Source organism: Rattus rattus, chromosome 6 (genome assembly GCF_011064425.1).
Source record: "Rattus rattus isolate New Zealand chromosome 6, Rrattus_CSIRO_v1, whole genome shotgun sequence".
NCBI lineage: Eukaryota > Metazoa > Chordata > Mammalia > Rodentia > Muridae > Rattus > Rattus rattus.
The window spans coordinates 85,749,626-85,771,674 of NC_046159.1; the positions used below are offsets into that span (position 1 = coordinate 85,749,626).

General features: G+C 49.9%; 1 protein-coding gene across 1 annotated transcript in view; it reads right to left on the reverse strand.

Annotated features, from left to right (window-relative positions):
* Positions 1 to 7,240: 7,240 nt before the first annotated feature.
* Positions 7,241 to 22,049, reverse strand: part of Mindy4 (MINDY lysine 48 deubiquitinase 4) — a 104,538-nt gene continuing 89,729 nt past the window's right edge. Inside the window, exons 16-18 of the mRNA XM_032906447.1 lie at positions 15,987 to 16,167; positions 15,387 to 15,459; positions 7,241 to 7,660 (exon numbers count right to left, since the gene is read on the reverse strand). Of these exons, the coding sequence (XP_032762338.1) occupies positions 7,612 to 7,660; positions 15,387 to 15,459; positions 15,987 to 16,167 (303 nt within the window). The 3' untranslated portion in view covers positions 7,241 to 7,611. The remainder of the gene's footprint in view (positions 7,661 to 15,386; positions 15,460 to 15,986; positions 16,168 to 22,049) is intronic.

The window sequence follows — 22,049 nt, forward strand, 5'->3', positions numbered from 1 at the left end:
CTGAGGCCCCAAGGCCCCTTGTTCATGGTTTTCCAAGGCAGGCAAGTAGAGGAAACCTGCATCTGAGGCTGGGGTATTTTACAGACTGTTCCCGGGAGATCTGTGATGCCCAATTAGCCAACAGAGGGAGCAACTGCTCCAAGCCAAGCTCTGCTTGGCTAGTAGGAATGACAGCAGGACTTGAATCCAGGACATGGCCCCATGCACCTGGTTCCTAGGCTGCCTCATTCCCCCACCTAGTCCTTTAGCCCTAGTGCTTAAGTTGGTCTCTTCTCTACAGTCTACTGTCCATATTGTTGGCATCTTAGTCTTCTGGAGACAGCTTGGAACCACCCCTACCCTAAAGCCTTCTGTGGGTCCCCAGTACTCATAGGAAGAAGCAAACTCCTCAACCTATTTAAAGACCTTTTTGATTCCTTGCTAACATCTTCAGCTCCCATCACCCCTAGACCCCTCAGTTCCTTCACCTGATAGCCATGCACGTTTCCCCCAACCCTACCCCCACCACACCAGTGTGTGCAGTGCATGCTCTGTCTGCCCCACCCAGTCCTCCAAGAAGGAATTGGGCTTGTGGATGTGTAGGGTACAGGTCAGGAGATCAATAGTGCACAACCGTTCCTCAAGTGCAAGGTTCCCATGCGCAGCAGTTGACTGTTTACACACTGTCCTCATGTAATAATTAATCATGCACTAGTGCTTCCTGTACTGGGGCAGGAAGGGGCAGGACGGGGCAGGGCTCAGGGATGGTATTGACACCAAGTGTCTCAAGCACCTTGAATGTGAGCAGGCCACAGGAAGGTTGGCCAAACACTGTACTTATCACCAAGTGCTCTGAGGCTTCCTGGAGAAGTTGGAGTTTGTCAACCTTCATAGACTCAAGAGGACCAAAAAAAAAAAAAAAGATAAACACCCCGCATCGCCCTTATCAGAGACCACAGGAAAGGCGGCAGGTTTAATCTCAGAATAACCGGACGGTTTAGATGCCCAGCCCCAGTGTTCAGTGACAGGCTGTTGGACACACACTTTGGGGAGTGACAGGGCAGGGCTCAGAGCAAGTAGCTATAACCCTCAGCTGTACTCACTCATACCTGAGGAAAGAAGGAAGGGCTCTGGGCCTAGGGAGAAGGAAGGAACCACAATGTCTATGATGTGGTCACGTGTGTGCATGTGTGTTTCATCTGTGTTCAGGGAGAGCCTGTAGACCATGACCTACTGTCAAGGATCTGGAGTGGTGGCAGAGAAGTCAAGAGCATCATGAAAGTACCCTAGGGACTTCCCAAGGAGGGCTTTGACGCCAACCCATATGATTGGTAGGACATGACAGCTGGACCTGGGGGCCAGAAGGCAGGACCCAGCCATACTCAGGAACACCATGGAAGGCTTCAGTAGTGACAGACTCGTGGGGATGCAAACACTGCTGCTGTGACTTTTAGGTGGGCAGAGCTCATGTCGGGCTGGAAGGGAGGCAGGAAGAACACAGGAAGAAGAGGTTCAAGTATCACCTGGTGGTCTGGCCTGCAAAAGCCTGCCACAAAAGAAGTGTCTCAGTCCCCCCATCTGCAGAGACAGAGAGGGCCTTTACTGACTCTCTTGGAGACTTGACTTCTCTTGGAGAAGAACAGGTATTTGTGGGACTGGTGCGTGGTGAGGCCACTTGCAGGCAATGGTCACTCAGCCCTCAGCCTGCCTGGTGGGCTCCTGAGCACTCTCTGCAACTGCTAGGTCTACTAGAAGCTCCCTGCTTAACACAAAAGCCCTGACCACATTAGGCCTGGCTCTGCTATTTATCCGCCAACCCCCATCCTGCAGTGTGCATGAAGCAGTCTTCATTATCACGATACATGCTTGGCATTTTTGCCTGATAATCACACCTCTCGCAGCCCCATGAGGATTAGGGAGGAGGGAGAGCTCTGGTGGGTGGAGCCAAATACCTGCCAAGAGATTTGGCAGCCTAGTTTGATTGCCTCCTGTAACTCTGAGGATCCTTTGAGGGTTCTGTGTTAGGGCCCTGCACAGGACATTACCACCTTACCCATGCGTGTGCTCCTTACCTGGGCTGCCTTCCCACCCGAAGCCCCCTGCTTTTCCCCTCACCTGAAGAGATAGAGATCTTACAGAACTTTGAGCAAATCCCCTTTCCAAGGGAAGTGCCCCACTCTGGCCTACATGGGGACTTCATCTGCTCTTGGCTCCTGACAATGGTCCTCTGAGAACACGCTGTGTTTTTCCAGGATGAAGCAGACATTGTGACGGCCGTGTCTGTCTGCTCACACTGCTCTTTAGTCTGGAATGATCGTTCATTCAATTATTCACTTGTGCTTTAAGGCCCAGAGTAGAAGCTTGGAGAAGTTTCTACTTTGTCCATTGGAGATTGGCAAGCAGCATCTATTGCTGGGTCCTATTCTAAGTGCGTCTGTGTGTGACCTCACTTTATCTTAGAATGCTGTGAGGCTACAGCTTCACACACGAGACACGAGAGCTCGGCACACTTAAGTCAAGTGCTTCGGGCACTGGGTCAGGCAGATGCTGGGGCAGCGTCTTCCTCTCAGACCTACACGTTGAGTTTCCTGTGTATCTCTCTAGACTTTATGAAAACCACAAGCTCTGTACCAGAGCATCCCAGACTAAAACTGTCCCACCATCTTAAGAGGCAGATTCTGGTTGGGGGTTGGGGGTGGGATGGGCCCTGAAGGAGAAACTGCAAGCTGTTGCTCTGAGGGCCACTCTGAGTCACAGTGAGGTTAGCATCCAGAACCAGGAAAAGTCCTCTGCCGCCTGCTTGGCAGAGCCGAGTACATACGGAGACCAGGTCTTTTCACTCTCAGCAGACTGAGGGTCCCTGCTGGCCCTCGGTCAGAGCTGTGCCATTCCTGTGACACAGACACACTGGGGGGAATCGGACAAAGTCTGAGTGCACCCTTACCTTAGGATATCTCTACGCCCTGGCCTAGTTCTGACCGACAGGAATCCTGCTGTCCTGGAAACTGCTTTGTGTGGTGCCCCAAGGGAATAGAGCTAATGTCCTCCCAAGCTGGCCATCCCTACCCTCTGGCCATAGGGCAATTTGGGCCTACAATTAGCAAGTGTCTTGTATAGAGGCATCAGATGCAAGGTCTGAAAGGGCTGTGTCTTTGCTCCTAAAGCCAAGTAAGGCAGTTCCCAGGACAATTTCTTGAAAGCTTGGAGTGGACTTCAGAGTCTATCTCCAAGTAGATCAACAGAGAACTACAAAATCCTTAACACAAATGTATGTGGACGTTTGGAATTTTAATACAGGTTGGGAAAAGGCAATGGGACACAGAAGATACCCACTTATTTTATCCCTAGAAAAACAATACACACAGACAGGCAGTGACGGCACACACCTTTAATCTCAGCACTCAGGAGGCAGAGGCAGGTGGATCTCTGAGTCCGAGGTAAGCCTGATCTACAGAGTGAGTTCCAGGACAGCCAGGGCTAAAGAGAGAAACTCTATCTAAGCAGAGAAACTGTCTTGAAAAGCAAGACAGAAAAAACTAATGTGTCCAAATGGACAACCTGCCCACTCCTGATGGAAGGAATGGTGGCTGGGTCTCCTGGGGAAGGTTATGGCAAAAGCAAGGCACGGAGCACTCAGAGCTGATCCTGTGCTCACGGAAGGACACTCGGGCTTCACATGGCTCGCAAATGGATTCCATGGAGAAAAGACTTGGTGTTCCACACAAGGAATGGGAGAGAGGCTGTCCCCGCTGAAGAGCTGGCCTGCCCTAAGTAGATGAGGGAGGACTCCCCCACATAAAACATCCTGAGAAACAAAGGAGCCAGAACTCTCTGTGTGCCTAGTGGTGGCAAAGAGCAGCCTCTAGAACGGCCGCAGCATACAGGTCAGGATCGTCTAGCTCCTGCCCTCTGGAGCACGGCATAGGCACTTCTTTGCTACCACACCACATAATGCTGATGGAGACTGTCACCCGGGAGCTTGTCAGGTGTGTGGTCAGACGGCAGCAGGAGTCACCACAAGGTGCAAATATGTGGTGGTCAGATGCCAAAGCCACCACAGTGTGCACTGTGAAGAGAGATGGAACTGAGGACTGGGGGGTAGAGAGGAGTATCCTATGGCGAGTGACCAGCCCTGCCACCCGGAGCCATGGGCCATGTCTGCATCTGTGGCTATGCAGCTACAGGGGTCAGTGTTGATGTCTATGGCTCATTTTAGCACTAGAGAACATGGGGACCCACCCGTGGTCGGGGCAGCTACTGGGGACCATGTGGATGTCCAGGGGCTGTACAGAGCTGGCTCCATCCCTCACTGGCTGTGGTACTCTGGAGAGCTGGTTTCCTCTCACTGACAGTGAAAGGGGCCGGCACCTCAGTGAGAGGGCCCTGTACCTCACCCAGGCAGCACCATGGAGTGGGCCCTGGTAGTTGTGGTTTGGGAGAGGTGATCCCCACACCTCTTGCCACCTCCAGCAGTTGGGAAGACTGAGCCCAGTGGAGCTAGCCCAGCACTCAGCACTCAGGAGAGTAGGTCCTGCATCTTCACTGGGCAGTACAGGGGTGTGGGTGAGCTCACTCCAAGAGTGTGAGCTGTGAGAGAGGCATAGTTGGCCTGCCATTGGTCTGCATTAAGGTGGCGTGGGTGCAGGGGTGCCCTTAGCCCTCTCATCCCCCACCACCTGTGGCAGTAGGAAGAACTGACCCCGGTTGAGGGAGGAGGGGTGTCATGAGAGCAAAAGAGCTGTCCTTGCCCCTTTCAGGCTGTAGCACTTGGGAGAGTGGGCCCTGAACCTTGACTGGGCAGCACAGTGGAGCTGGCTCTGGAGGTGTGGGTGCAGGTGAGCCAGTCCCAAGGGCATGAGAGCAAGAGAGTTAACATTGCTTCCTGAAATGGAGGCATGGGGTGGCCTAGACAAGGCAGTGCTGGAGAGCTCACCCTGGTGGTGTGAGTGCAGGAGAGCTGGTGGGCTGACCAACTCAGCTACCACCCAGGCCCAGGTCCAGGGCTCTCGAGTTGTCCCCCTTCCCCCAAATCTACATCATCTGTGAGCAGTTGGGACATGTAAAAGGGTCGGTTCTGCTGTCAAAGCTGCAGGATCTCCATGACACAGGGCAACAATGGGATAACTGGAAGGAGTACCAGTGAGGATTCAATATTAATGGTGTCACAGAAGCCAGAGACCTCAAACCAGACTAATGACTCATTGCAATGAACATTTACCAGTGAAGGTGCATGGACCAAAGGGGACACACAGTGACATGATACAGCTTCTACAATGAGATGTTTTCTCTGCTTTGCTGGGGGGAGGGGGGAAGGGGTTGTTTTGTTTTTTGTTTGGCTGGGGAGGTTGCAAGGGCAAAAGATGGCTATGAGGAGATGAGCAGGACTGAGGTGCATGATGGGAAACTTACAAAGAATCAATACAAAGTCAAAACAGCAAACAACTGTCTGGCTGACCCTCTTCTCTGAAAGAGCCAGGGGTGGTTTCGGATCTGGAGGTCTCCTGGAGCAAGGCTGGGAAGTGAAAACAGGCTGCCCGGCACCTGTTCAGATGAACATCCCAGGGGAAGGGAGGACTTCCCTCAGGAGAGTTTGGAGTTAAGTGGCCATTACACAGGTTCCACACACGCTGCATAATGTCAAAAAATCAACAGTCACGGCCTGTGTGTCCCTCTCTAGATCAAGAAGCAAATGCTAAAGAGAAAGCAAAGTCAACAGAAAAAGACTAGGAATTTGTCTCCACTTAGAGTAACAGAGACAGAAAAGTACGGGCCCTTAGCACATATGTATGTGAGCATTAATGTTTTAAATGCAGTTCGGGAGAGGGCTGTGAGCCACAGACACCTACCACTGCACCCACAGAGAACAATGTCCCCTTGTGAGGAGGGGTTTCGGTCCTACAGCCGGAAGAGTGTTACTGAAAAGGCTTCAAGGCCTGGGAGCGGTTGTACCCATCTCTGCCTACCTTCCTCTCCACAGCGTACGTAGTACTTGTGTATCTGCATCAGGGCTCCGAGAAGAGCAAGCTCTGTGCTTTGTTGGGTCAACCTTCTGCAGTAATGCTGGGAATTGTTTGTTTTCTCTAGCCCTGCCAAAGAGCCCCTGGCAAGGAGACTAAGTGGGTTTCATTGAAAAGATACTTTTCCTCCCCAGGCCGATAAACAAGGTCATTGCAGGGAAACCAGCTTCCTCAGCCAGGCACTCTGCAGCTGCCCATCTCTGGCCAAGGAAAACAAATGCATAAACATTTCAAGGAGATATAGGAAGCATTTCTACTGGGAACCTGCTGTGAATGGCCACTAAAGTTTACACAGTAAGCCCCCAGGGAGCCTGGGGCAGGACACAGCCCTTCCCGCCCTCTGCTTCTCCTATGGCATAGTTGGCTCCTCCCTGCCTCTGCAAAGATCTGCAGTTGGGACACAGCATGTGCCCTAGGAACACAAGACAAGCTCTGTAGTTGTCCCCCACCACATCCCTAACTCCTTAAAGGAGGGGGTTTCTTCTTACAGCGAGGAGACCTCTTACTGCAGAGGACACAGCCTAGAGCAGCTAGGTTCCTAAACTCCATGGGCTGCCAGGCTAGGGGAGGAGGTATCCTAGTTTCTACCTGGATAGTCATGTGGTGGGGACTCTGAGGTCTGGAGCTTTACCCCTAGGTACCTCTTGTAACTGCTGCAAGCAGCCCTGGACTCTGGCTCTGAACCAGCCAGCACCTTCCCTAGCTACCCATTGCTGCTTTATCACCCCTCATGACGAAAGCCAGAGGGTGTACAACATGTGGTGACATACCATCTTCCCATCCAACCTCTCTTATTCTGCAATGTGAGTTCGTCCAAAGCCCTGCCCACTCCCACAGCAGCCAGTTCTCCCCATAGCCACAGGGAAGTTGACACCTGATCCCTCTGCTTGTCTCCATCATTTTTGCTTGTCTGGGCAAGAAGTCACTCCCTGGGTAGCGTTCTACCCTTGCCCACCCCATCCTCATGTGGCTTCACAAGACAGCCATGTCTTCCCTGAATTGGGCTCTCCAGGCCTTTGGCTGCTCTTGGTAGCTTGTATCTTAGACTATGCTGCTCCTGTGGAAAACTGAGAGACCTGGGGACCCAGTCGAGGACAACTCTGGGACAAAGGGCAGGGTTTGTCCTCAAATCTTGGCTAGGAGATACTTTGCTAGTCGGGGTCCTGGGCCTCCACCTGTCTGTCCCATCTTAGCCATGCTGACAGCAGACCTGTGTTCCACTCACACCAATGAACCACAAAGTCTTGGCCCTGGTCATAGGCTTGACTGTTGCTTTATGGAAGCTGCAGTAACAAGGCTCCAGAGTCCCCAAGGCCAGTGACACCAGAGGCCTTAGAGAGAGGTCTATCCAGGAGGGATGCAAACGAAAGGCAGCAGAGTCTCTGGTGGCCTCCTTCCTGTCTTTGGCAGTCACAGCTGGGCCAGGAGGGACATCAGCAGTGCACAGGACCCTACCACAGCCCTTTATGGAAGGAACTGGAAGACTCCACATGCCTCTGTGGCCATGCAAACTCTGGCAGGGTGACTCCTCTAAGAGACATGACCCTAAAACCTGGGGTCCAGGGGTCATCCCAGTGATGAGTGCTGAAGCCATAGAACTCCATGTATCCAAGGGTCACAGGATGGGGTCTGAGCCATTCCAGTTCACAGATGCCCCCTTCCACCTATGAAGAAAGTGACAGCAGAGTGTTAGAGTAGCCGGGACCCAGGATGTAGGTTTTGAGAACTCTACCCTGCCCACTCGCTCTCCATACTCTCATTCAACCTAAATACCTATATAGCTCACAGAAAAGACTCCAAGGACCCTGGTAACAACAGGGAAGACACAGGTGACAGGAAATTTGTCCTTTTGTGCCATAGCTGATGTGCCTGGCTCTGACACTACAGCTCTCTAACGATTTAACTCATCCAAGTACATTCAGACTCGGCTCTGGCCCAGCAGTGTCTGCCGGTGGCCCTTCAGGGGCACTTGTGTAGGACCAGGGAAACAGATATTCTGGGATGTCCATGGCCCAGGAGAGGAGCAAGAAAGGTGAGAAGAAAGACGCAGAGGAGACTGGACAGCCGGCAGCAGACCAGGGCATTGCCAAAGGAAGCTAGGGAGCGCTGTACCACAGGAACAAGCAGGTTTTGAAAACTAATTTATAAAGCCTTATGAAGAACTAAGTAGATAAATGCTAGATAAATCTCAGAGCCAATGGAACAGTGACTGTAGGTGAGACCAGGAGATAACCTAACACCTGTAGAGCTGATTTGCTAACCAACCAGGGGAATCGTATTTACTGCAGATGGAGAACTATGCAAATCTACCACGACAGTAGTCGCCTACATGTGGATTCTAAGACCACACGAATTAGCATGAGGTGCGGCAGCACTACAGTCAGAGCAGCAGACGGGGGCTTAGCAGTGTTTCATAGTGTATGAAGTTGGGAGAGGGAACCAACGTGTTTTCAAAACCAGATGTTGAGTCAAAATCCTTACTGCCACCGGCAAGGGGAAAAGAGAAGCTCTTCTTGTTTTAACTCAGCAACTCTCTGAGGAAGCCCAAAATCCCAAGATTGGAACTTTAGCAAGAGAGACAACAGATCCCCTCGGAGTAGCAGTGCAGTATTTCCCCCCAGAATGACTGGAAACAGGAGGCCTTATTCACAGAGATATGGAAGGCCCTCCCCAGCCCCAGGTTCATGCTTTGTTGTTTCCTGCTTGGTGGTGACAGCTTGGGAACTTTTAGGAAGTAAGGTCACTAGAAGATGGTCTCTGGTGATGATACCCAACCCCTGGCTCCCATCAGACTCAGTTTTCTAGTCTACCGTGCTGTGAACATCCTCTGACATATGTTCCTGCCACTAAAACCAAGCTACTATACCACACAGGCCCTCCCCACCAGGATAGACTGAACACCCAGAAACTATGAACCAGCACCAAGAACACAACTAAAGCGCACTGGTTTCCCATCCATAGGACAACCATCTGTAGATAAAGAAACAATAGCAACAACCCCCATCCCCCAAGCCGAGAACAAGCCTATGCTAAGCATGAAAGCATGACTTTTCCTGCCATTATTCTGTAAACAATATAGTATAACAATCGCTTGCATATTAGATAGCATAAGTGCCCAGAGACTAAACCACACAGAAAGATATGTAGCCACATGTGACTACTACATGGTATTTTAGAGAATGGTTTCAAGCAGACTCAGATTTTTCTATTTTCAGGTGGTCCTGAATCCTCCCTATCATTGTAGAGCAACAAGTGAACGGTTCGTCTTGGACCAGCGCTCCTCACCCTTCTTAGTCCATCTTCCAACTCGACCCCCATTTTCTTCTGCAGAGCTCTTGGCTTCTTCAGCTCTCTGCACTGCTGCCTCAGGCTCTCTGGTTTTTAGGCTAAAAATTACGCTTTTCCAAAGGTAGCAGAATTCATACTCGCTCTGTATTCTAACTCACTTTCCTTTCAGTTATAAACAGCTTCTTAGCAGATTTATAAATTATATTTCCCCTGTTTCACATTTTCTATGTTTTACATCATTCCATTCTCATCAAAGAAACAAGCAGATTTCTTGTCACTTGAAAAAAAATCACAACAAATCTTAGCTTTAAATTCTCTTTCTCCCACGGAATGCTTCAGTATGGAAGATAGTGGTTTCACACAGCCACAAAAGAACAATTAGCATCACATTCCAGCCCCACCAGGGTACAACAGGGACAAGATATACTTCCTAAAACCTCGAAGGTATGTGAATGTGTAAGACAGAACACTGCCCTAATGTATACCCTAGTCCGTGTCCCAGGAAAGCTGGGTATGTGAAATTTTTGTAAAAACCAATCTGCTTAAAAGGCTAGACTATGCATGTGAGGAGAGCCAGCATAGGCATAAATGTTCATCTGAGGAACAGTTCCCAAAATTCTGTGTTCTCTTTGATGTCATTTGATGTCACCCAGCCATGCTACCCAGCAGTGCTGAAAGATCTCACTCCTATAGGGACACGCAGCTTTTTGGCAGTCAACCCTTGACTCCCTGTAGGAGAAGCATTTGGTTATGTTTTGGTCACAGTACCCAGAAACAATTCCAAAGGAGATCTTTTGAGAGCCAGTGCTAAAAGAACCACCTTTGTAAGATCCATTTTCCAGCCTACCCCACGCTGGGAATTGAACACCAATGCAATTATCGCTGCCTGTGCTTTTTCCTAATCATCAATGTGGAATCCCAAGGGTTAATCTTAACTACTAGATGCAGGAGAGCTAGGTGGCTCAGTGATCTCTGTTGCCCAAGACCCTTTCCCAAGCTTCTAGTACATCAGGTAGATGGAGGGAACTCTATCAGGTTCGGTCACTTAGATAGAGCACATCTACTTTGATGGAACAGAGCCATAGCATTTGTCTTCACTGTCTGAGTGGTAGACATGGCCACCGTACTGGTAGGCAATTTGACCACTGCCTTTGCACCTCCAGGTCAGGACAGAAGGGCTAGCTGCCTTGTGAATGGCTTCAAAACCAAACACAGAACTAGTAGCTCAACCTGATGTACTTCCTGTGGGAAAGGATCCCACATGTGGCCAACAACAGTAAAAGAAAGGCAGGCCTGTTATAATGCTCCAAACCGCTTCAGACATACCCAGGGGTCCGTTTGCTGGCCTTGATTTTCCAGATAAACAGTTTGTGTGCAAGTTTCTGTCCCTGCAGTAGAGTCATTCCAAATCAGAGGTGGCTCTAGAGCTAGCCCAGCATGCTCTCTGCCAGCTGTGGCCTTGGCCAGGCCTCCTTCTGGCCCACCCAACCCTCTGTAGGCTCAGATTCAGGCCACTTGCATAAGAGACCTGGTTTGGAGGTGACTCACAGCCCTTGTGGTAGGCTCAGGAAAGCTGATATCACCTGTTGCCTAGAGTTCTGAGGTGTGGCAACACTCCTCCACCCCAGCTCACCCTTCTACATCTGCTCTGAAGCCCACTGCCCTCCCAGATCTTCAGCAGGGAAATCCAGGTCTTTGAATATTCACTCTATTACACAACTCAACACACTGTCCAGTACTCACCTATAAGCCTTCTCCCTGGTTGGATCCTTCTCCTGCCCACCTTCCCCTGCATGTTTGAAGCCCCTGGTAAAGGTGAGGAATACATCTGTGGTTCTGTGTTCTACCTTAGAGTGGCTTGGGAAAGTGGAAATGATAATGTCTGACAGCTGGGCAGAATTGAGTTCAGGAGGACAACTCATACGATGAGACGAGCCAGGGCAGGGTAGGAATATGTGGACCATAGCACAGCAGAAGAGTGTGCCTGACATAAACATTGGGCTCCAGTGAGAGCTCCTTCTATGGTAATGGGCACTGTGAATGGGGATTCCAGGCAAGGGCATCAGCAGAGACGAGGGTACTTACATGGGTAGAGCATCCCTGTGGGAGTGAACACTTGCCAGGCCTCAGAGACACTAAACCACTCTGGAACTGGTTTGTATTTCTTGTCTGAGCCTCCAAACAGAAACATCTGGACCCTAGCCCCAGGCCCGGTTATGAGCTCTTTCCTCTGCTGTCTGGCCTATTGACAAGTGTTTCATTTTTCTTTCACTCCAGTGAGGATGGAAGCCTGGGAGAGGTCAGTGTGTGCTGTTGGAAATGACCCCCAAAGAGTCTGGTTCGGCTGATGTCATTTCAGAACAACAGGGGGAGGGGCAAGAGATGGACCCCACATTCCTGACACAGCAAAGGTAACAGGAGACTCCATGGGGCTGAGATGTGCGTCATACCAAATAACAGGGACAGCACAAGGACCTAGCGATGTTTCTAATCAGGGTGCTCTTCTCTGAGGGCAAACCCAGAGTCTGGGCCTGTGCAATGCCTCCATGACAACAGAGCCAGGTGGCAGGAAATCACACTGTCCACTCAGTCACCTACCACCTGGCAGGGACAGTGAGGGTCCAAGCTGCTGGGGATTCAAGGTGACTCAGCAGACCGCTGTGTGGGGAACCTTGACCTCCCCATCTATAGAAGAAAGGGGAATGCTGGCCATTCCCTCTATTGATGAAGCATATTGCTAGATGGCCAGATGTGGTAGGCACATCCCAGGTAGGGCCTAGAGAGATATTCCCACAGGGTGGGCCATGATTCCTGCAGGGCAGCAAGGCTGGGCTTAAGGATAAATGGTCATCTTCCCCTGGATGTGATCATGGTTGATCCTGAAATTGATTTCCACTTAACTGAACTCTCTGAGAGTGGGAACTAATTCTTATCCAGCTGTTTCTTCTAAAGAATCAAGACAGAGCTTCCATGAGTGTTGGCATGTTGAGAAGGAAACTCCACCCACGAGGTCTCCCATGAGCCTTTCTCCTCATGTATGAACAGGAGGATTTAACACTGAGCTGCATCTCACCAGGTATGTGAAATCTGACTCTGAGTTTGGCAGTGACCTGAGCATGGACCATGCCATGAGTACCCTACAGGAAGCAGGGTCTGCCCCCTCCCCTCAGCCCCATAGCCAAGATCACGCCAGCAGGTCCTCACAGTGACCTCAGGGGCTACTTTCCCAAGTTCCTCATTTGAGCTATTTGAGAATCTGTAGCAAAAACAAAACGCAAAGCCTTTGTAATTCAACCCCTTGGACTAGGATTCCTGGCCTGCTGTTTCCCATTACAGTGGCTTGTTATCTGATGAATCAAGGGGACAAGGACCCAGCCATTCCACTCTTCATTCAGCCCCTCAGCCTTCCGGGAATAATTCTGCAAAAAACTCTGGGAAAGTTCTCCCATGGTAACTAACCAGGTATAACCACCATGGTGAAGGCACTGAGAACACAGAACAGGCAAAGACGTGGTGTTAGGAAGAAAGTTCCCTAGCCTCTGGCTATCACACAGACAGGCTTGGTACCTCCCTTGGTAACTGACATACAAAGACACGCTCAGAAGGCAGATGGACATGGGTAGAGTCAGGGAGGCCCTTTCCCATCATTAGAACAGCACTTCTCAAAAGTAGGGCCTAGAGAGAAGAGTGATTGTCTGAAATAATGAGGACCAGAATTCAAATCTCAGCATCCACGGAATAAGCCAGGTGTCTCACATATGCACTGCTGGGGCTTGTTGGCCTAGGCTATCCAAGAAAATATGAACCCCAAATTCATGAAGAGACTCCACCTCAAAGGTGCCGGCTGGGTGGTTATAGAGGATGCCTGCTGCCTTCTTCTGGCCTCCACAGTATGCTAGTTATACCTCTGCCACACACACACACACACACACACACACACACACACACACACACACACACACACACACACACACACACACACACACACACACACACACACACACACACACACACACTGTGAACACAAATGGATGAATGTTTTCATACGTGGTCCTAGGGCTGTGGCAGCAGCAGCAACCACTAACTGTATAAAAATTCACATTCTCAGGCCTCACCACAGAGGCCCTGGTTGGCCTGGAGTTCTAGTATATTCTTCAAAGGAAGCTAATGTCCACAAGCCCTGAACCTAAGCTCCGGGTCAAGAATCCCCAATGAGTAATCCAGAATTCACATGGGCTTCCCCTAACCATCCTGGGGATGGATGGATGGGGATGGGCCTGATGTCCCAAAGCCTAACTGTTTGATGCTGTACAAACAGTCCATTTCTCTGAGACAAACACTGAGAAGCACTCGTGAAAATGCCATGGCTCTGTCTCATACAAGCCTGGGCAGGGAGCAGACATGACAGCAGGGAAAGCCAGGCCCCACTCCCCAATTCAAGCTGCTCTCCAGCACCTCAGGCATCACTGGGGGATGGGTGAATGGGTTTGGGATCCTCCTAAGAGACAAAAGCACCAACAGAACAGATACAAGGCCACCCTCCATGATGGTGATGATCCCAAACTGAGCTCCGTGCCAGCCATTTCAGACTACTTCAAGGTAGGCCAAAACCCTGAGCCATCAGACTGCGCTCAGAAAGCCAGTCAAGGCTGGGCTTATGGGGCAGCCAGGCCAATCAGGAACCACCTATTGTCAAGAGGGCAGTGAAGGACTAAGGGGTACTATTGGTGGGAGGGGAACAAAGATAAAGTCAAAAGGAGATATCAAGGAGCATCCCAGTCTGAAAGGGATAGAAGCTGTGCCTAGGGGACAGTTGGGGCCCTTCCCCTCCAGAAAGGTCACCCTGTGGCCTCCTCTCTAGCCTGCATAGGTACCAATGCCAGGATCACCCTCTTTCCCCTTCAAAGCCTTCACTCATCACCTCGAATGAGTGGCCCTTTGTACTTGAAAGGACAGCGACCCACATGTGCCCCTAATCCTCTGATGAAAGCAGCCAGCCTATGACCCTGCAGGAATGCTGTATCCTGGGGGGGGGGGGGCTGTGCCTGCAGCCCTCCTACTTCCCCTTCCTGATGCTTCCACAGTGCCAAGGCAGTCCTTGCTCCGTCCCTCAGTCCCACTCAAAGGTTTGTTTGTCTATGGGGAGCCACAGGCCTGCACTCCAGGCCTGCCACATGTATCTCAGGTGCTCAGTATCTCAGGGTCAGGCTGTGATTCTGGCCCCAGCTGGGGAAAGAGATTCCTCTTGACACAGCACCGAGTCACAAATGCCAAGGACAATGACAGTGAGAGCTAATGCTAGAAAGCATTAAGCAATATCCACATGGGCTCCAAGCTGCCATTGTCCCACTTTACAGATGACAAAGTTAGTCAGATAGGTAAGTCCAGTGTCTCACAGCCAGTCTGCAGTCTGGCTCCAGAACGCATGCTCAAAACCATGCAACCTGCACTACGTCCCTGGAAAGCCAGCAGAACCTTGTCTCCCCCTGAAGACACTCCTCCCTGCTTCCCTAGTCTCAGGGTCTCCTACTCATCACTTCAGACTTGGAGAAGAGCTGCCCAAATGAGCCAGAGGCTTCTCCGGGCGACAGCCCGCAGGCCCCACAGAGCACAGCCCCAGCCTGGAGCACATCAAAGCTTAGGAAGAAAGGGACAGGTTTTTCCCAACTCAACCCTGGGCCACAGCCTCCCCTAAATGCAGTCTGGACGAGGTGTCAAGGACCAACCGAGTGCCTCAGAGACAGGACCATCTCTGCTCGTGTTCTGAGTGGCTCTACCACACAGAGGGTAGGAGGTACTGCTCGTGTGGGCACTCACATCCCACCACTCCCTGGCTATCCCATTCCCTCTCCCAATTCTATTTAGTCCTTCAGCTCCTGAAAAGTCAGCAAACTTCAGCCGGGTGGAGACATCTGCTTAAGTATAAGCCCCCCCCCCAGGCCAATGTCCAATCGGCTGCATGGAATTACCTGACCACAGCTCTCTAAGTCAGGCCACCCAGGAAGCCGTCTGTCTTCCTGTCTACAGGCTTACTATCCCCAGCCAATGCACATCCTGGCCTCATGGGGTGAGTTTTATGAAGTTAGAGGCAGCCCCACTCACTTGGTTCTGATGCACAGCTCAAGAGGAGGGACAAGGTCGCTGCAGTTGTCCTCTGGGGCAGTCTTGGTGGTATCTAGGAAGGAGAGGAAAAAGCACTATGTCATCTCAGGATATGCACTGACCCTGCGGCCAGTACGGGCAACTCCAGGGACCCACCCAACCCTTGTGTATGATGGACCCATCTTCAGCTTGACTGGATTTTCCACCCTTCTTGGTCATTGATTCTTACCAAGGCAGTGCACTGGACTCTCACCTCGAGCCTTCACCAAATCCATGCCTTACTTACTTCAGTTACCAAAATATGTTTTCTAAAAACAATTGTGGTCTCATTATTCCTCTACCCTAAAACCTCCTATGACTCCCTATTGCCTTAAAAGCAAATCGGAACATATCAGCGTAGCTTACAGGGCACTTGCATATGGTCTTAATGTCATCTTCCGTTCCTAGTGTCATCAAGTGCTCAAAGCCCACAGCCCTCCCTTGCAGGACAGCCAGGCTAGCATCACTCTCTGGCCACCCATGATTATCCCAAGAAGGTATGTTAAGGCTGGTTCTAGAGCAGCCAGGGGCTCCCTGAGGAGATGCATTAGGGTGTCTCACCAACAGTCAGCCGTATCTCCTCCTGTTGGTTGGCCAAGCCATCATAATAATACAGGTCAAAGAGCCGCTCAGACTTCCAGTCGCACAAGAGCTCTGGCTGTAGGCTGAAGAGGATGCTGAAGTGGCTCTCACTGCAGACCACCCAGATGGGGAACCTTGGGGTCTTCAGGAAGCAGCCAACCTGAAGGACGGAATGACCTGAGGTAACATACTGACCAGCTGAGGCAAAGCTTGCTTCCCAGAGATCCTTGGGGCGATGCTAACAACCCCTTCCTTCTGCCCAGACCACACCTTCTAGAGCTGACCAGCCCACTACAAGAATCACAGGGAACTCCTACACACACACACACACACACACACACACACACACACACACACACACACACACCCATTGGTCCCAAGTGACATCCATGCCACAACCAGTTATCTAACTCTCTCTTCTCCGCCTGTCTCTCATACGGTTCACTCGTGTGTACCTCAGGCATGGCCTCCTGATTCTTGCTGAGCTCCTCAGTCATTCAGCTCACCAACCTGTGGGCCTTCTCATTCTTTGTCCTCCCTTCTGAGAGCTTTGTTACCTCAACTACTCAGTCAGAGAGTGGGTTATCATTGGCTTCTTCCAATTCCCAGGGGCATGTCACTGAGCAACTGCTCCCTCAACCACAGCACCATAGTGCGTCATTTGCCTTGTGCTACCACTCAACACATGCTCCCCTACCATGAGCCTGATCAGTGTGCCAGCAAATGGTTGAAAACTGGAGGTCCTCAGGAATCATACTGGACTTCAATTAGATGTGTGCTTTCATGACAGGTAGGACTGGGAGCCCTGGGGAGCAAGGAGGGGAGGGTCAGGGTATAGCTGGCTATTTGGTAAAGGGAGCCTAGAGCATGAGGCTGGGGCAGCACCAGAACATGGAACAAAAAGGCTCTAGACTGCTAGACAAGGACTCCTATGGCTGGCCAAGTGTGGTGGGAACAAAACAGAGACCCCCACCCAGAACACTGGCATGATGCTTCCTGCAAAGAGATAACTGCTTTCTGAGCCCTGGGGCTTAGAGTACACTTCTGTGAGTGTCTCAGGCAGCACCTCGTCTGCCAATACTGTTACTCAGCAATGCTGAGCTGGTCCCGCCTAGTCCACAGCCTCCCCGAGGAGATGGGATTTTTGCTGCTCCGGTCTTTACAGTCTCTGTTTCGATTAAGGAAAGATTTAAGCTATTTTCCCAACAGGGAGAAGGGCACACTTGCTCTAGGGCTCACCACAGAAGAGTGGCAAGGCAGGTCCCACCTTGGGGTAATGCTGAGCTACAAGTGCCTGGGATAGAGGGGCTGTGCTCAGAATGTCCCCCATGAAGGACTTGCCTATTAAGTGGAGTGTAGGGACCACATTCACAAAGTACTAGTTGCTTTCTTATCTACAATAAAGCCCCTCTCCGCTCAGCCACTGCAACACTCACCTGGATGGCAAGATTGCTCCTCTTGAGAAAAGGAACATTAGGGCTTGCCTGACCCCCACCTAACCCTTATATAAGCTTGCTTCCTTTCTGTGCTCAGAAGAGCCTTTTCTTGGGAGACATTGCCTGGCTCTGTGCTCACTCAGAACAGGCCGGGAAAGCGCCTCAAGCCAGCCATGGGCAGGCCTGGGTGCCATCAGCTCCTGAATTTTCCAAATGAGGGACAGAGGGCAGTTTGCCATTTATAAACAACAGTCAAAAGATTAAGAGCAAAACAGCTGCCCAGAGGGCTTAGAAATGAGTGTACTCATTCACAAGCCTTTTCCACGAGGAGACATTTTCCAGAGAAACTTCCTTAGGGGTCTTAGGCAGCTGGGTGTGCCATTTTCTTAGTGCGAGCCAGGCTCTCTCTTGTGGGCCATGCTACCCTATAATAAACTGCATTTGTTTGTTTTTATTGTTCTGAACTTTTAAACTTATTTCTACGGTTGAGGAATAAACTTAGAAGATTATGGTAAGCCTGCGCTCTGCCACTGAGCCACACTTCTAGCTCCTGAGATTTTACTGAATGCCGTTCAAATTTTTCCACACCAAGGATACATCTATGCTGTGAGTTTTGACAAACACTGTCCAAGTTAGTAAGAATGGCCTTAACAATGATTCGATTCAGAACATGTGAATGGGCGTCTTTTGAGCCACAAACGTGCTTTAGGATGTACTATTTCTCAGGAGAATAGCTTCCAGGAGGATCCTACGTTTTAATGTGCTGTATCATGTCAAAGTCTCCCTCCACCAGCTGTGGCCACAAAGGCCAGCTCCCTTCGAATCCTCACAAGCTTTTGTGCCCTTTATATCTCATTCTCGTCGCTCTCACGGAGACTGTGAAGCTGGTTTAATCTTGATTGTTAGGGAGATGTGATAGGAGCAGGTTTTCACATATGTATTTGCCAAATGACTGGCAGTCTTCTAGATTTTTATCAAATCAACTGCCACAACCTTCTCTGGGGCTGTGTTGTTTGGGTTTATTTTCAGTCTTTTGTTTTCTGGGGTGTAGTTGTTTGTATGTTGTTATATGGAGACAGGAAATCCACATGTAGCCTAGGTTGGCCTTAAAATTCTAGACTCCCAAGTGCTAGAATAGCAGGTATATATCACACACTTAGATCTCCTGTAATATTTTATATTAAGTGAACTAACCTCCATTAATTTGCCATCTATCCATTGTGGGTGTGTGCATGTATTTGTGTGTGTTTTCATCCATCCATTTATCTATTGTGCCTATGTTTCACTGTATGCGCTGGCGGTTGCAAACTCCACTGTGTACTTCTGACTGCCTGGCTCCTCCTGGGCACTTTTTCTTTCTTAGATAAACGCTTTTGCAAACCCTTTGGGATTTTCTTCCCTTGATGTGCTGGGGTCTTAATCTAGTATCTTGAGTGTGATAGACCAATGCTCTACACTGAGTTATGTCCAAGTCCTGTTTGGCATTTTTAATTTTCAGTTTAGGGAAAGTAGTATCTTTATCACACTGAAACTCAGACTTGATATGTTACTCTGATCTTTTATGTATTTCCGAAGATTAACTAGAAATCTTATATTACCTTGGTTATGTTTAGTCCTTGAGAGTTTCACGTTGTTGTTTTTTGTTTTTTTTTGGGGGGGGGGGTATCTTTTTGGGTTTTGCATTGTCTTTATCAAGAATGTTTTTTATTTGTGTGTGTGTGTGTGTGTGCGTGTGTGTGTGTGTGTGTGTGTGTGTGTGTGTGTGTGTGTGTGTGTGTGTGTGTGTGTGTGTCTTGTGGCGTGTGTATACTACACCAATCATCTTTGTAAGCTTTCAAAAGATGACTACAGTGTTTTTCAGTTGGCTTATGTTTATTTTTCAATAGGTCACTGCATCCACATATGAAATTTTAGGGGTATTTTTAATATTTCCTACACATTTAGTTAGTTTGTATGTGTGTGAGCACACAGACACGTGAACATCAGAGAACAGTGAGGAGACTCCACCCCTTCCTTCTACCACATGGGATTTGGGATTTGAACTTGGGTCGGGGGTTCGGTGGCAAGTGCTTTACCTGCTGAGCCATCTTGCTCGTTCTCAGGGGTGCTCGTTCTCAGGGGTGCTTTTTAAACCTGGATCTTAATCTCACACAGAAGTGGGGAGCGGCTCCAGCCAGTACCGACTGCCGCATTCAAGTGCTTGTTCTCAAGGATCAGCACTTGACCACAAGCAGAATGGCCTTCCTGTCTATGATGGTTGCATTCATTTGATGTAATCACACTTTATCCTCAGCAACACAAAAGAGTACAGGGACACAGTGCTAGAGAAAATGAGATCAGTGAAGCCAGCAGAGAGATGATTTCTCTCTCTCAAACGAGTATACTCTCAAAGGAGTATAAACGTGCAGCACCTCCCCCTGTCAGTCACCACCATGTCTCCTGTAACCAACAGAGGCAGCCGCTGACTGAGTGTGACCCACTACTAACTGGAACAGTGTGCTATCACTTCAGAAGGGCTGAAATGTGAGGAAACGTCCATCCTAGAGGCAATAAAATACTTAGATCAAGGAAAGGCCTACAAAGGAGTCAGGTGTTTGGAGGGAAGGTGACAAGGTGAGAGAACTCTACTCAGGGGGATGGCGGAGGTTACAAAGACTTTCCTCTCAGAAAGAAACATTAAGGCAAAGCTTAGGCAGGGGAGCTGGAGGGGACAGCAGAGGCCCAGAGGAAGAAACGACCACAAAGAGGCAGTTGTTGCTAAAGGCCCAGCATCCGGAGCTAAATGAAGAGGGAAGGGCCATCTCTGGGGGGTCCACAGGGCATGGACGCTTGGGATTTAATCTCTGCTTTAGTTGTTCGTGCTCAGGCACAACAGCAAAGACCACAGAATGTGTGGCTTAAACAACAGAAGCTTATTTTCTCAAAATTCGGAAGCATTCTGAAATCAAGGCGTCATCAGGACTGTTTGCCAGAGATAGCTCTCTCCAGCTTCTGGCTGACTGGCGCTCTGTGCCTCACAAGGTCTCTCTGTGTCTATGCACTAATCTCTTCTTATGATGACGCTGTTGTGTGGATTAGGGCCATCCTGGTGACCTCGTTCTAACTTAATCACCTTATTAAATACCATCACCAAATACCATCCTGTTCAGAGGTCCTGGGGGTCAGGACTTCACATATGAATTTTACCGGACACGATGTAGCTCATGACAGTCCTGGAAACTGAAGAGCCCTTCACTTTTAAGCACAGAATGGTGTGATTGCATCTATGCTTTTAAAGATTGTACTGCTTTAGTGAAGTGACAGGATGAGAAGTGGCGGTGTCAGGATCAATGATATTCAAATACTGGGTCTTCCTCATGGCTATGTTAATGCTATTCAGTAAATGAGGCCAGTTAGGCCAAGAATTTGTCTTGGTCCAGGCCTTGAGTGTTTAGCTTCCTTGAGTGTGACTGACAGAAGGGCCAAGACGCAGTGTTAAGATGAAGCCTTCCACACCCCACCTGGGTCTTTAGGAGTAGAAGAGGCCAAGGTCCAGCTTTGATGACTTCTTAAGAGGAAAAGCAAGCACATCTAGAATCCTTTCTTTAGTGGGCTTGTCATGGTACAGCACAGGAAAGAATCTATCCCCCACACGGGACAATACTCCCAAACTTGGCCAGCAAATGGCCCATACGGGTTCAAGGAATTTACAAGAAAACAGCTACTGGGCCCACGGTTTTCCGAAGAAAGAATGATCTTGACTTTTTTTCCTCACCATTTGCTCTCTACTGATCAAATCAAAACAGGTTATTTTTTCCCAGGCAGCCTGGACCATAGGAAGACATCAGGGCTCATGCTTAGCATGGAGTCTATGAAACTGGCCAAGCATATCCTGTTCAACCTGCAGATTGTCAGGCTGGAGAGTATTAGAGCCTACCAGGCTCTCGGTGCTTCTCCTAGGCCACATGGTCAAATTGCTGCCTTACTCCTGACAGCAACACAACCAGAAAAGAACTGTCCCCTTTCCTCTCCAGGCAGTTAGAGCCCACACATCTGCATTCTGTGAACTGGGTGTCATTCAGATAGGGGTCAGGAAGAGGAACATCATCCCATGATCAAGGGACAGCATACCTAAATAACCAGTCACACAGGAAGAGTGGAACAGAACTCCCAGCTTGCGAAGTCAATTACCTAACACTCTAGGAGCCCATATGGGAGACCGCTTCCAGTTTGTGGCAACGATGAAGCCTCGTCTACGCCTTCTTGGTATCTGAGTGGTATCGACAGTCTCCCATTAACCTCAGAACAGTGCTCCTCTCATCCCCAGTCACAGAACAGTGGATGCTATGGAGCCACTAAGAGTGAATTCTGAGAAGGTCTGAATGCAGTTGAGGCAGCAGGTCTGACCCCGAGCACCTGTGGCCAGCCATGGCGCAGTCACAGTGCCTCACCACATTCATTTAAAGTGTGGGCCTTTGCAAGTTCTCTTTCCCAGCAAGACAGCAGGCAGAGGAATACACCCAGCAAACAAGCCAAATGGGCTGCATGGGCTAAGCTGTGTCCCCTCAAAGAACATGCAAGCCCTCAGTGTCTCTGAAGAGGATCTTATTGGGAGCTGGGGTTGCCA